The sequence below is a fragment of the Alosa pseudoharengus genome, unplaced genomic scaffold, assembly GCF_046254945.1.
Source record: "Alosa pseudoharengus isolate Yale_2024_CS ecotype anadromous, Long Island Sound unplaced genomic scaffold, YU_APseudo_1.1 YU_APseudo_1.1_scf_1, whole genome shotgun sequence".
In the NCBI taxonomy this organism is placed as follows: domain Eukaryota; kingdom Metazoa; phylum Chordata; class Actinopteri; order Clupeiformes; family Clupeidae; genus Alosa; species Alosa pseudoharengus.
In genome coordinates, this window is record NW_027468564.1 from 6,318,022 (window position 1) to 6,331,151 (window position 13,130).

The window sequence follows — 13,130 nt, forward strand, 5'->3', positions numbered from 1 at the left end:
CACACACATGCATCCGTGCACACACACACCAGGAAACATGCACACATTCATGCACCATCGGTACACACACACCAGGAAACACACGCATGCATTCGTGCACACACACACCAGGACACACACACACATCCATGTGCACGCGCCCACACCCATCGGTACACACACACAAACACATCTGTGTACGCACGCACACACACACACAGCCAGCCTAATTGGCTTGATTGGCCCCTGACTAACCCTTCACCCTGTGACTTAGAAGCTATTAGAGAGTGATGTCACTTCCAGTTAGCAAACACTCCAGCACATTAGTGGCGCCACCTCATTGGTCACACACACACACACACACACACACACACACACACACACACACTGCTGAGCTCTGAATGGTGTCAACGCATGCCAGTGCACATATGCATTCTCCCCTACTGAACCAACACCGACACGTACAGAGAGTGGTATGGTATTAACTGGTGGATGTAATGGGACATACACACACACACACACACACACACATACTGTACACACACACACATACACACACATACTGTACACACACACAGACACAGTAGTATTAACTGTTTGATGTAATGGGAGATGCCAGACATGCTTGGCCCAGTTAAAGGAAAGGAACAGTTGTTTCATTTGCTCTGTGTGTGTGTGTGGAGGACTAATGGGGGTCTGGGGTCTAGCCAGACAATGTAGTCTTGAAAGCTCTTGCTCTCTTTCTCCACTTCTTTCACTCCATCTCTCTTTCACTCTCTGTCTCTCTCCACTCCATCTCTTCACTTTCTCTCTCTGTGCCCCCCCCGTTGTGTTCTTCTTCATTGGTATTGTAGCTGTTTTCCTTGTTAAGGTGTTCTTCGTTGGTATTGCAGCCGGTTTCCTTGTATTTAAAGGTCCAGTGTCGCCGGCGTACGGTGCAGGTGCCCCAGCCAGTTGTGCCATGGCTGGGGCCGCCCTGTTGATGTTTATGTATTATTTATGGGACTGTTTGCCAATTGAACAGCATCCTGCAAATATACTCCACGAGTCGGTTTTCTCCCTCTCTCTCCCACACACACAAGCCCACACAAACACACATGCACACACACACAAGCCCACACAAACACACATGCACACACACCAAGTGCAAGTCAGTCCTGGCAGCTGTTGGTGTTGTGGCCTAGAGAGGAATGTAAAATGGGTGATTTACACACTCACACACAGACAGACATGCACACGTGTACACACACACACACTCACTTGCAATCCAAATAGCTCCAGTACATACTAGGGGTGTAACGGTTCATGTATTCGTATTGAACCGAAACGGTACGGGCGTCACGGTTCGGTGCATGAATTTACACGGAGAATACACGGTATAAAAATACATAAAACTCGTGTGCGGATTAATTAATGTCATGCGCAATTACTGTTAAGTAGCGAGAGTTACGGGAGTTCTTTAGCGACACCTAACGCTAATCTGTAGCCTCGCCTTAGCTCTGAAGCTCTGATTGGCGCCTATGTTTTTTTTTGTCAGGTCGTCGGTCGAGTCCGTCAGTCATTAGCAGCACTAAGGTTAGACCTACAAGAGTTAGAGGATCCGCTGGTCTCTTTAAGATCGCAAGTTTGAGAACTTCAGTTACAGTAACGTTAGTACAGGCGAAAGAGTGGTGGATAAGATGAAATTGTGTGTCGGCGTTGTTCAGCATTGGGTATGTGAGTGGAAAAAATGCTACACATATTCGAAGCCATCACCCAGATGATGTAGGCTACCAATCACTGAAACGAGGGGAAAGAAACTTCCTGTGCGCTTCAGCAGCCTTTGGATACACATACAAATAGGGCCAAAACCTATGGCTTAAATTAAATGATTTCGTAATGACAGAAAGCTATGTAAATCGGGTGGTAATTACCTTTATGTTGGGGTAACTTGTAACTTCTCACATGAGGAGCTGGTAGTGTAAGTGCAGACAGTAAAATAAAGTGACAACGCTAACCAGGCTAATAAACAAACCATGCTACGGTGAGTTAACGTCAAAGGGCAAAGTCACGTGACTTCTAGTTGTAGTCTGTTTATGAAATGAAAGGAGCAATTTCGTTTTTTAAAAAAAGGCAAAATAATGTGATATTTTCACAGTTAGTAGGCTAGATTATTACTTTACACACAATGAAAAATATTGAGGCAAATTGTAGACCCTTCCATATACAACTAAACACAGATGTTGAAGGTCTTGCTTAAGTGGATTTTTAAAAATCATTTTCTATGTAATTTGCACTTTCAGAAATAAGAGATGCTGTAGGCCTATTTTCAGTTTTATAGCTGATTGTCTTATTTTGTTTACAAGTTACAGATTGAGTCTGGGCACTTATTGTACTGTTTAGCCTACATCTTACACACTTCAGGCTGTTGCAGATAGCTCAGGGAAGAGACTGTATGACACTAGGTGGTACAGCCTGAGACATGTACAAAAAAAAATGCTTTCTGCATTTTTGTTTTGCTTTTCCCTCCATTGTACCGAACTCGTACCGAACCGTGATGTCCGAACCGAGGTATGAACCGAACCGTGACTTCTGTGTACCGTTACACCCCTAGTACATACACACCCAACGCATGCATGTGGACGATGTACGCAACGTGTGTGTGTGTGTGTGTGTACAGTGGCCCACTTTAAACAGATGAGCACATTAAAAAGCAGCAGTTGGCCTCAGACTGTGTGTGTGTAGAAGGGGGTTTAGTTGTGGTGTGTATGCAGTGACCTGTCTGGTTTGCCAACAGACTGTTTGATTTGGTTTAATGTTGGATATCTGTTTGTGTGTGTGTGTGGTGAGGATTAGTGTGATGACCTGCTTTTGGGAGGGCAGAGGGCAGAGGAAAGATTTGGGCAAAAAAAGCAAAAACTGATGTACACACACACACACACACACACACACTGCTGGTTGCCTGCTGGGGCTCTCTGTGCTGTATTTCACTGTAGTCTGACAGCCCCTAGGTCTCCACATGTCCAGCTGCAGCCTCAGCTAGCCAAGCTCCCTGATCCCACTGGAGTCAGGGTTAGCACTGGGCTAGCCTGGGGTTAGCACTGGGCTAGCCACCGCACCCCCTTTAGGTCGGAATTTTGACGATTTAATGTCGATTTTAAATGCTCTTACACAATTGATTACATGTTGTTTTCGAGCTGGTTTGCTAAAGAGTCTAAAGTGTAATGTCCATGTTCTTTCCCACAAAGACAAACGAACGCTAAAGTGCTACAAGCCACGTTCACGCATACAACTTGAGCAGTCCGAGCCAAATGGATAGCAGCATTAGCGCTGGGCTAGCCTCCCACCCATGGGGTTATCACTGGGCTAGCCTCCCACCCATGCTCTGTGTTAGCACTGTGCTAGCCTCCTGCCCATGGGTTAGGCTGTTGCCCATGGCCTGGGGTTAGCCTAGACTCCGACCCATTGGGGTTAGCACTGGGCTAGCCTCCCATTGGGTTAGCACTGGGCTAGCCTACTGCCCAAGTTCTGGTTTAGCACTGGGCTAGCCTACTGCCCAAGTTCTGGTTTAGCACTGGGCTAGCCTACTGCCCAAGTTCTGGTTTAGCACTGGGCTAGCCTTCTGCCCAAGTTCTGGGTTAGCACTGGGCTAGCCTTCTGCCCAAGTTCTGGGTTAGCACTGGGCTAGCCTTCTGCCCAAGTTCTGGGTTAGCACTGGGCTAGCCTACTGCCCAAGTTCTGGGTTAGCACTGGGCTAGGGTGCTCAGGAGGCTAATGGCTAACAGACAAAACTAGCTGTTAGATGTCTCCTTTTTTACATCAAAGCCTCTTTTGACCCGCTTTACTGTTAACTGCACCAGGCTCATGTGGACTTAAGTCACTAGTTAAATGGTAACTGAATATTTCAATCACAGTGGTTTAGACAGTAGGCAGTAGGACACTGAGTGTTTTCTGTCATTTGGTAGACTTGATTTGATTTGTGTGCAGTGTGTTCATTGCAGCTGAAGTTAGAGGCCGGGAGGGAGGGAGAGAGGGAGGGGGGGGGAGAGAGGGAGGGGGAGAAGGAGGGGGGGAGTTGGAGAAGAGACTTGAGAAGTAGGAGAGGAGTGGTGCTGAGTCTAAGAAAACTTAAATCCTGAGAGAGATGGCATGGCAAAGGGGAAGAGGGAAAGACTGAGGGGGAGCAAGATAAATAAGGTGGAGGGGGGGAGGGGGTGTAATCCATTTGAAATCCAGGCCAAACACTGCAGCAAGAAATGGGACAGTAGAAAAGGGGGAGAGATGGCATGCAGAGGAGGGAGAGAGAGAGGGATGAAGGGAGAAATGGCATGCGGAGGATGGTAGGAGAGAGGGAAGGCGAGAGAGGGAGAGATGGCATGCATAGGAGGGAAGAGAGAGAGAGGGAGAGATGGCATGCAGAGGAGAGAGAGAGAGAGTAAAGGAGGGGAGGATAAGAGGGCAGCGTGGTGAAGGAGGGTAGTGGAGGGGGGGGGGGGTGCTTGGGCATTTGGGAGGAGTGGAGGGGGGGGGTGCTTGGGCATTTGGGAGGAGGGGAGTGGAGGGGGGGGGAGTGCTTGGGCATTTGGGAGGAGGGGCAGGACTGGAGGAGCTGTTTTGCTCTGGTTTCAACAGCTGCTGGTCTTCTGCTTGTTGCACAGTCATTGGGACACACACACACGTGTGTGTCAATACCAATACTTATGCAGGCCAACTGCAGCTCCACATTCAAACTGAGCTGGTATCAGTTTCAGGGAAACGGTCAGTTATGTTCTTCTCTTCTTTTGGTTTCTGGGTTAAGGGTATGCCAAGACACACACACACACACACACACACACACTCACACTCTCTCTCTTGGTTTCTGGGTAAAAGGTTTGCCAAGACACACACTTCTTTTGGTTTCTGGGTTAAGGGTATGCCAAGAGGGGCACACACACACACACACACACCCCTAGTCTATCCCCTCCTTGCACACGTGCACACACACATTCCCAAAGTCCAACCACTCCTTAGACAGACAGACAGACAGACACACACACACTCCTATTCTGCTGGTGGTGTTATTGTCTGAAGCACACACACACACACACACACACACTCCTGTTCTGCTGGTGGTGTTATTGTCTGAAGCACACACACACACACACACACACACACACACACACACACACACACTCACACACACTCCTGTTCTGCTGGTGGTGTTATTGTCTGCAGCACAATGGCACTGCTGCTCTGGCCATCTGTGAGAGCAGCCTCTGAGTCCCATCTGATCAAACTCCAGAGAGATGGAGGGGGAGATGGAGGGGCGGTAGAAAAGGGAGGGGTGGTAAGATCAGAAGAAAGAAGAAAACAAAAGAAAGAGAGAGAGTAGGGGGAGAAGGGTAGGGGGAGAAGGGGTAACACGGGGCATGAAGAACAGACAAGACAAGAAGCAGCGGGGTGTGGACACTGGGGTGTGGGGTGTGGTGAGATGTGGAGTGAGGTGAGGGGTGTGGAGAGGTGAGGTGCGGTGAGGGGTGTGGACACTGGGGGGTGGGGTGGGGTGTGGAGTGAGGTGAGGGGTGTGGTGAGATGTTGGGGGTGGGGTGTGGAGAGGTGAGGTGCGGTGAGGGGTGTGGACACTGGGGGGTGGGGTGGGGTGTGGAGTGAGGTGAGGGGTGTGGTGGGGTGTGGTGAGATGTTGGGGGTGGGGTGTGGAGATGTGAGGTGCGGTGTGGACAGTGGGGTGAGGTGAGGGGTGGGGTGAGGAGAGGGGTGGGGTGGAGAGAGGGGTGGGGTGAGGAGAGGGGTGGGGTGAGTTCGGAGGGGAACAAACACAAGCAGGATGAGAGGCCTGAGAGCTACAGGCTACATGACAAGATGAGATTCTCTGTGGGATTTCCCAGTGAGGTTTCCATGAGAAAGGAACTGTGTGTGTGTGTGTGTGTGTGTGTGAGAACTGAGTAAGGTTTGAGACCCCCAGAGGGGACCAGCCAGAGGTCCGGGTTGCGTTTCCTGTGTGTTGAACAGCCACCAGTGACCAGTGTTACATGACGGACATTCTCATGTGAACCCCCCCCACCCCCCTCTCCATGACAACCCTGCGGTTGCTCCATGAGGACTTCTGGAAGTGCTGTCCAGAGGAGTGTGTGTGTGTGTAAGGGTAGGGCTGCTAAATAAAGAAATGGGTGGGTGAGGGGGCATTGAGTTTGTATGTGGTGGTGGGGGGGGCATTCATTCCTCTTCATTGTTGAGTGATTAGTCCTCTGCAGTTCTCTCTCTCTCTCTCTCTCCTCTCTCTCCTCTCTCTCCTCTCTCTCTCTCTCTCTCATTTTTAGGCCACATTAAGTGTGTGTGTTCGGCTGTACAGTGCACTGGGATGTCTTTAGGGTGTGTGTGTGTGCTGGGATGTGTCTAGCTAGTGTGTGTGTGTGTGTTGTGCCTGCTGAGATGTGTTTAGTGTGTGTGTTGTGATGTGTGTGTGTGTGTGTGTGTGTGCTGGGATGTGTTTAGTGTGTGTGATGTGTTGTGGTTTCTCTCTTCCTGTTTTGTTCCCATTTTTCTGATTCTCAGTAAAGGGAAGGGGAGAGGAGAGGGCACATCCGCTATTGCAGGCCGCATGGAATTCTCTCTCTCTCACACACACACACACACACACACAGGCTACTTAATCTGAATGACTAAATAGCTTGAAAAGGGTCATCTGCTGTGTGCTTTAGAAAAGTCATTCGGGAAATACTAACGTTTCTCTCTCTCTCTCTCTCATTCTCTCATTCTCTCATTCTCTCTCTCATTCTCTCTCTCTCTCTCTCTCTCCCCTTCTTTCATATTCTCTCTCTCTCTCTCCCCTTCTTTCATTCTCTCTCTCTCTCTCTCTCTCCCCTTCTTTCATATTCTCTCTCTCTCTCTCCCCTTCTTTCATTCTCTCTCTCTCGTTCTCTATCCCCTTCTTTCCCCAGGGCGTCCAGCCCGTAGGTCAGAGGTCATGAAGCCTGACGAGGTCATCAGTCCGGCATCGGAGGAGCCAATGGAAGAACAGGGGGAGGAGCATGTGACCACACCCCTTGAGCAGGAAGCTGAGCATCCAGCACAGGGGGAGGGGCATATCACAAATAAGGAAGTGTCGAAGCCACAGGGGGAGGGGCATATCACAAATAAGGAAGTGTTGAAGCTACAGGGGGAGGGGCAAGAACAGAGTTCCACTAAAGCTCCGCCTCCAACCAAAGACCCTGCCACAAATCACACGGTGGCACAGGTACCTGAAACACACTCACTCTCTCTCTCGCTCTCTCAATTCAATTCAATTCAATTCAAGAAAGCTTTATTGGCATGAACGTTGCATGAACATTATTGCCAAAGCTCAATTACATGTACACAGAAGAGGTAAAGAGGAAAAAAATTGAAAATAAATATATACTTAACAGAATTGTGGAATTCACATATAAGAGAACATAAAAGTAGCCATAGAAGACATAAAAGTAAGACAACAATTCTAATAATAAGAACAAGTATACAACATTGTTGGTGGTTGTGGCCTCTCTCTCTCTTGCTCTCTCTCTCTCTCTCTCTCGCACTCGCTCTCTCTCTCTCTCTCACGCTCTCTCTCTCGCACTCACTCTCTCTCTCTCTCTCTCTCGCATTCGCTCTCTCTCTCTCTCTCGCATTCGCTCTCTCTCTCTCTCTCTCTCTCTCGTTCTCTCTCTCTCGTACTCTCTCTCTCTCGTACATAGAAGACATAAAAGTAAGACAACAATTCTAATAATAAGAACAAGTATACAACATTGTTGGTGGTTGTGGCCTCTCTCTCTCTCACTCTCTCACACTCACACTCACAATAAATATGTACATACATCTCAGGGCATCTGGAGCTAAAGCATCCTCTCTGGATTGCAGGGTCCTGCTAAGAAGAAAGCCGGCGTTGCCACGGCGAAGGTAGCCCCGACACAGCGTGCCGTGACTGCGTCCTCTCGTGGCCCCGCCCCCCAGAGCAGGCCGGCCGAGAGGAGGCCCGTCGCCACGACGTCCGGGTCCACTACCACGGCAACCAACGGGGCGCGCGTGGCGCCAGGTGGGACGGCGAGCGGAGGGGCGTCGGTCGCCACGGCAACACGGAGAGCAGCGTCGGCGCCTGCCAACGAGGCACGAGCACGTCTGAAGCCCGCAGGTGAGAGGGGGTGTGTGTGTGTGTATGTGTGTGTGTGTGTGTTGGGGAGAGAGAGTGTGTGTGTAGGGCAGAGAGCTAGGATGTTGTGCACGTGTGTGGGCGTGAGCCAGAGAGAGAGTGTGTGTGCACGTGTGTAGGCGTGAGCCAGAGAGAGTGTGTGTGTGTGTGTGTGTGTCCATCTATGTTCTCATTTACTGTTATCTACCCTCCTTTTTCTTTCTGTTTTAGCTCCAAGACCAGCTTCTGCTGCTCCTAAACCCACCACTACCAGGACAGCCAGGTGAGTGTGTGAACACGCACACGCGCGCACACACACACAAAGTACTAAACCTGCTGACTGCTTGGATGTGTGTGTGTGTGTGTGTGTGTGTGCGTGTGTGTGTGTGTGTGCGTGTGGTAGCGATTGTTATGTGTGTGTGAGTGATGGAGAAGGAGTGTGGATTTGATGCGATTGGATTTGAGAGATGAAGTTGGAATGAAGAACAAGGGGAGGTTCTATAAGAACAAGGGGAGGTTCTATAAGAACAAGGGGAGGTTCTATAAGAGTGTTAATCCGCTACTGCATCACATTCCAAACTACCAACAGAGTCCGGAGAAATCTGGCCCTGATCACACACTCACTGAGGTGTGTGTGTGTGTGTGTGTGTGTGTGTGTGTGTGTGGAGGATCACTTTCCCACCACTCTTTCCTTCGTCTGGTGGCATGTAGTGTACACAAGTCTGTGCGCCAAAGAGGAACAATAGTGTCGGAGTGAAGACACACACACACTCAGGTCCCCCACTGTGCACTCAGCATTGTGTTGAGAGATTTGTTGAGAGTGAGAGAGAGAGCGAGAGCTAACATGCATAGAGGGAGAGCTGCGGCTAGAGAGAGAGGGAGAGAGAAGGAGAGCTAACATGCATAGAGGGAGAGCTGTGGCTAGAGAGAGAGGGAGAGAGAGAGAGAGAGAGAGAGAGAGAAAAGGAGAGCTAACATGCATAGAGGGAGTTGTTAAACACTGGCCCAATAACATTGTTCACTCAGACTCTGGGAGAAGGGAGTTTGGGGGGGGGGTCTTATTTAATTGGGGAGAGAGAGAAGTTGGAGGGGTTATGAGAGAAAGGGGGGGAACGAGAGTGAGAGAGTGAGAGAGGGGGGGAAATGAGAGAGAGAGAGAGAGAGAAACGAGTGTGTGAGGGAGAGAGAGAGGGGGGGGACGAGAGTGTGAGAGAGGGGGGTGGGGGGGAGTTGACAGAAGAGGGAAATGCTGACTTTGCTGCAGCTGGATGGTCCTGTTCTGGGGAATGCCAGGATGTGTGTGTGTGAGAGCGCATGTCCGCAGGATATTGCCATGCCAGGTGTGCGAGTGGTGTGTTTTTATATGTGTTTCTGTGTGATAGAATGTTGTCAGGCCCTGTGTGTGTGTGTGTGTGTGTGTGTGTGTGTGTGTGTCTGTTCTCTGTGTGATAGAATGTCGTCAGGAGTTGGTGTGTATGTTGGCTGTGTGAAGGGTGTAGTTTATGGTTTGACAGGCCCTGTGTGTGTGTGTGTGTGTGTGTGTGTGGTACAAGTCTTCTGTCATCTTATTGGAATCTACAGCCTGAAATCAGTCCATTTCACCAGACAGGTGTTCACATGCGTGTTTGTCTTTAGGTTGTGTTGTTTGTGTGTGATTTGTTGTACAGAGCATTAAAGTGAAATGTTTTATTATTATTGTGTGTGAGATCGTTATCTCAGGTTACACGTTGATTAAAGCATTCTTTGTGTGTGTGAGCGAGAACTTCCTGTTGGCATGAAGGTGTGAGTCCGTGCGTGTGTGTGTGTGTGTGTGTGCTGTGTAGAGAGAGGAGGTGGAGGAGAGGAGGTGTGGTTGGATAGGGGGACATGGAGATGGAGGAGAGGAGGTGTGGTTGGATAGGGGGACATAGAGATGAGGAGAGGAGGTGTGGTTGGATAGGGGGACATAGAGATGAGGAGAGGAGGTGTGGTTGGATAGGGGGACATAGAGATGAGGAGAGGAGGTGTGGTTGGATAGGAGGACAGAGATGAGGTGTAGAAACTTCAAACAGCCAAATGAGTGGTTGGTATATTGACCTGGAGAGGTGTGTGTGTGTGTGTGTGTGTGTGTGGAGGAGCAGGTAAAAATGAAGGTGACCAGAATGTAATTGTCTGTGTGCAGATTGCAGACCAGTTTGAGTAAGGTGTGTGTGTGTGTGGGGGGGGGGTGGTGAGTAAGGTCAGAGTTGTGAATGTCAGAGACGTGGTCTGGATGATGTGTGTGGAGAGAGAGCAGGAGAGAATGTGGACCAATGATTGTGTGTGTGTGTGTGTGTGTGTGTGTCTGACTGATGGTATTGGCAGGAGGAGGGAGGAAGGAAAGAAAATCTAGGACACAGAAGGAGAGAGAAAAGCACTCGTTTCTCTCTCTCCATCTCTCTTTCCTCATTTGCTGTTCCTCATGCGGTCTCTGTCTCCTAGCAGACTGTGTTGGCGGGCAGCTAATGTCCGATCTGAACTCCCAAACACTAATGCGTCTGGGGCCGTATTACAGAAACTAACTAGTAACTACTAAAAGTTGCCTGCGCTAGTAAATGTTTTCTGTGTGTGTGTGTGTGCCAGGGACTGTGCTGCATTATTGAACATATCCACCCCCACCCTCCGGTCACATATTCAGTAATTTGTGTGTCTATGTGCTAGTGGCTGTAAGTGTGTGTGTGTGTGCTAGTGACTGTGTGTGTGCTAGTGGTTCTAAATGTGTTCTCTGTGTGTGTGTGTGTGTGTGTGTGTGGATGTGTCTGTCCTCTTGCCTGTGTGTGTTGAATCTTTCATAGAGTACGCAGTTGGATTCTGTCCAATTCCAGCCCTCAGGTCAACTGAGGTACTGCACATTACTGTGTGTGTGTGTCAAGAGTTGACCTGGGTTGAGTGACTCAAGGTCACGTTAACTCACAACAAAGTGGCATTTAAGACCATTCTAACTTTCTCTCTCTACGCACACACACACACGTAAGATGCAGAGCTCGTTATTTCTCTAAGGTTTCCATTTTCTTCTGTCTGCTTTCACTCTCTCTCTCTCTCTCTCTCTCTCTCTCTCTCTCTCTCTCTCTCTCTCTCTCTCTCTCTCTCTCTCTCTCTCTCTCTCTCTCTCTCTCTCTCTCTCTCTCTCTCTCATTGTCTTTCTGTCTGTCAGTTTGTTGTTCATTCTCATCCCTCTTATCCATCCCTCTTCTCCTGGTCCTCTCATCTGTCCATCAGAACACTGCTCGTTTTGTCCTGTCCTGTGCTGTGCCTCGGTCTTACTCGTTGTCCTGATCCACAGTAATGAGTTCTACTTGGAGCTCCAGACAGCTGTGCATCTCTCCGTTCTGTCCATCTGCGTGTCCAGACAGCCTTCCATCTCCAGGGCCCCTGCTGACACCCAGTTGTGCACACACACACACACAGACAGCTGCGGAACACTGCTTTTCTTCTAGAACACATCACTGCTGCAGAACACTGTTTTCTTCTAGAACACATCACTGCTGTGGAACACTGCTTCTCTTCTAGAACACATCACTGCAGTGGAACACTGCTTTATTCTAGAACACATCACTGCAGCGGAACACTGCTTTATTCTAGAACACATCACTGCTGCGGAACACTGCTTTATTCTAGAACACATCACTGCTGCGGAACACTGTACACCAAGACACAGTTGTCATTTATGTTGTGTTTCTTTGGAACAAGCAAGCTGCTCATCTCAGAGCGTGTGTGTTGTGTTTCTTTTGAACAAGCAAAATCGTGTGTGTGTGGGTGTGGGTGTGTGTGTGTGTGAACAAACAAACTGCTCATCTCGGAGCGCTGCTGGCACCCTTTTCCCAACAGTCTCATCCATAAATTAAAACCCTGAGAGGGGCTTCAGTCTAATGTGTGTGTTTGTTTGTTTGTTTGTCCGTCCCCAGGCCTCCAGGGGTCCCTGCCTCTCGTCCCACTTCCACAGCGGCGTCTGGGAGAGCAGCTGCCGTGGCGACGAGGCCGTCTGGCGCTTCAGCTCCCTCTGGCGGTAGCTCCACGTCTGGAGCAGCGGCCGGACCTAAGAGAGGTGTGTGTGTGTGTGTGTGGTGTGTGGGGCACGCTGGGGATTTTCCACTGGCTCCCTGGGCTGGTTATGTCCAGCTGATTTAAAGTTGAGCCGCTTCTCCTGACCAAAGCGTGCTAGGATGAATGACTCGGTTAGCCTGACGAGCCAGACCCACACTCACCGTTCGCAGTGCTCAGTCCGAGGGGCGGGATAATCGGTTGTCTTTCAATGCACGCAATAGGACAGCGCTATGAGTCCCATGCGTTTTCCCACCAGCTGAGCTAGTTGGCTAGTTCAAACTTTTGCCAACTAAACAAGCTTAACTCGTGTCACACTGTTGGCCAACAGCAACATCCATCTTCTTTGTTCTCAAGTAGCAGGGAATTCAAGCCAAACCGTTGCAACTCTGCCATCAATCATTATGTTAAGCCCGCCTAACGACTATATACACGATTTGATTGGCCTGATAGAAGTTTAATTTTTCGAGCTCACAAGCCAACGGAGAGTTGCTAGACTAGCCCTGGAAGCAAATGAAATTTGCTGCCGCTAGGGTGCGTCTAGATTTCTAGGCTACAGAGACACAGGATAACAGAGTAGGCTATCTAAATTTGAAACACCTCTGATTCTCAAGACAGAATAGACTACGAGATACAGGATAACTAGAACAGAGAGGGAAGGGTTAAAGGTCTTGCAACAGTATGTCATAACCAATTAGAAAGGACGATATATTCGTTTCCATTGTGTAAGAAAATGTATTAATAAAAAAAAAAGAATGTGTACTGGCTATAATATTAAAATACAATTTCGTTTAACAAGTCTTCCCTAAATTCTAAAATCTATAAATATGCAGGCCTCAGTCAAAACTACCATCTCTCTTGTGATTGGCTCAGTCACAACTCAAAGGCTTTAGTACTCAAAAAGAAACGAAGACAAAGCAGATCCGGAGTAAAAAGTCTAATCTGTAAAAGGTTAATAGTTGCTATGGGTGGC

The 13,130-nt window shown here is 49.0% G+C and overlaps 1 protein-coding gene across 1 annotated transcript in view; it reads left to right on the plus strand.

Moving 5' to 3' along the window:
• The window catches only part of LOC143116679 (uncharacterized), a 30,951-nt gene that overhangs the window by 7,040 nt on the left and 10,781 nt on the right, over positions 1–13,130 (plus strand). The window contains exons 2-5 of the mRNA XM_076277953.1: positions 6,897–7,192; positions 7,831–8,101; positions 8,330–8,381; positions 12,022–12,161. Of these exons, the coding sequence (XP_076134068.1) occupies positions 6,923–7,192; positions 7,831–8,101; positions 8,330–8,381; positions 12,022–12,161 (733 nt within the window). The 5' untranslated portion in view covers positions 6,897–6,922. The remainder of the gene's footprint in view (positions 1–6,896; positions 7,193–7,830; positions 8,102–8,329; positions 8,382–12,021; positions 12,162–13,130) is intronic.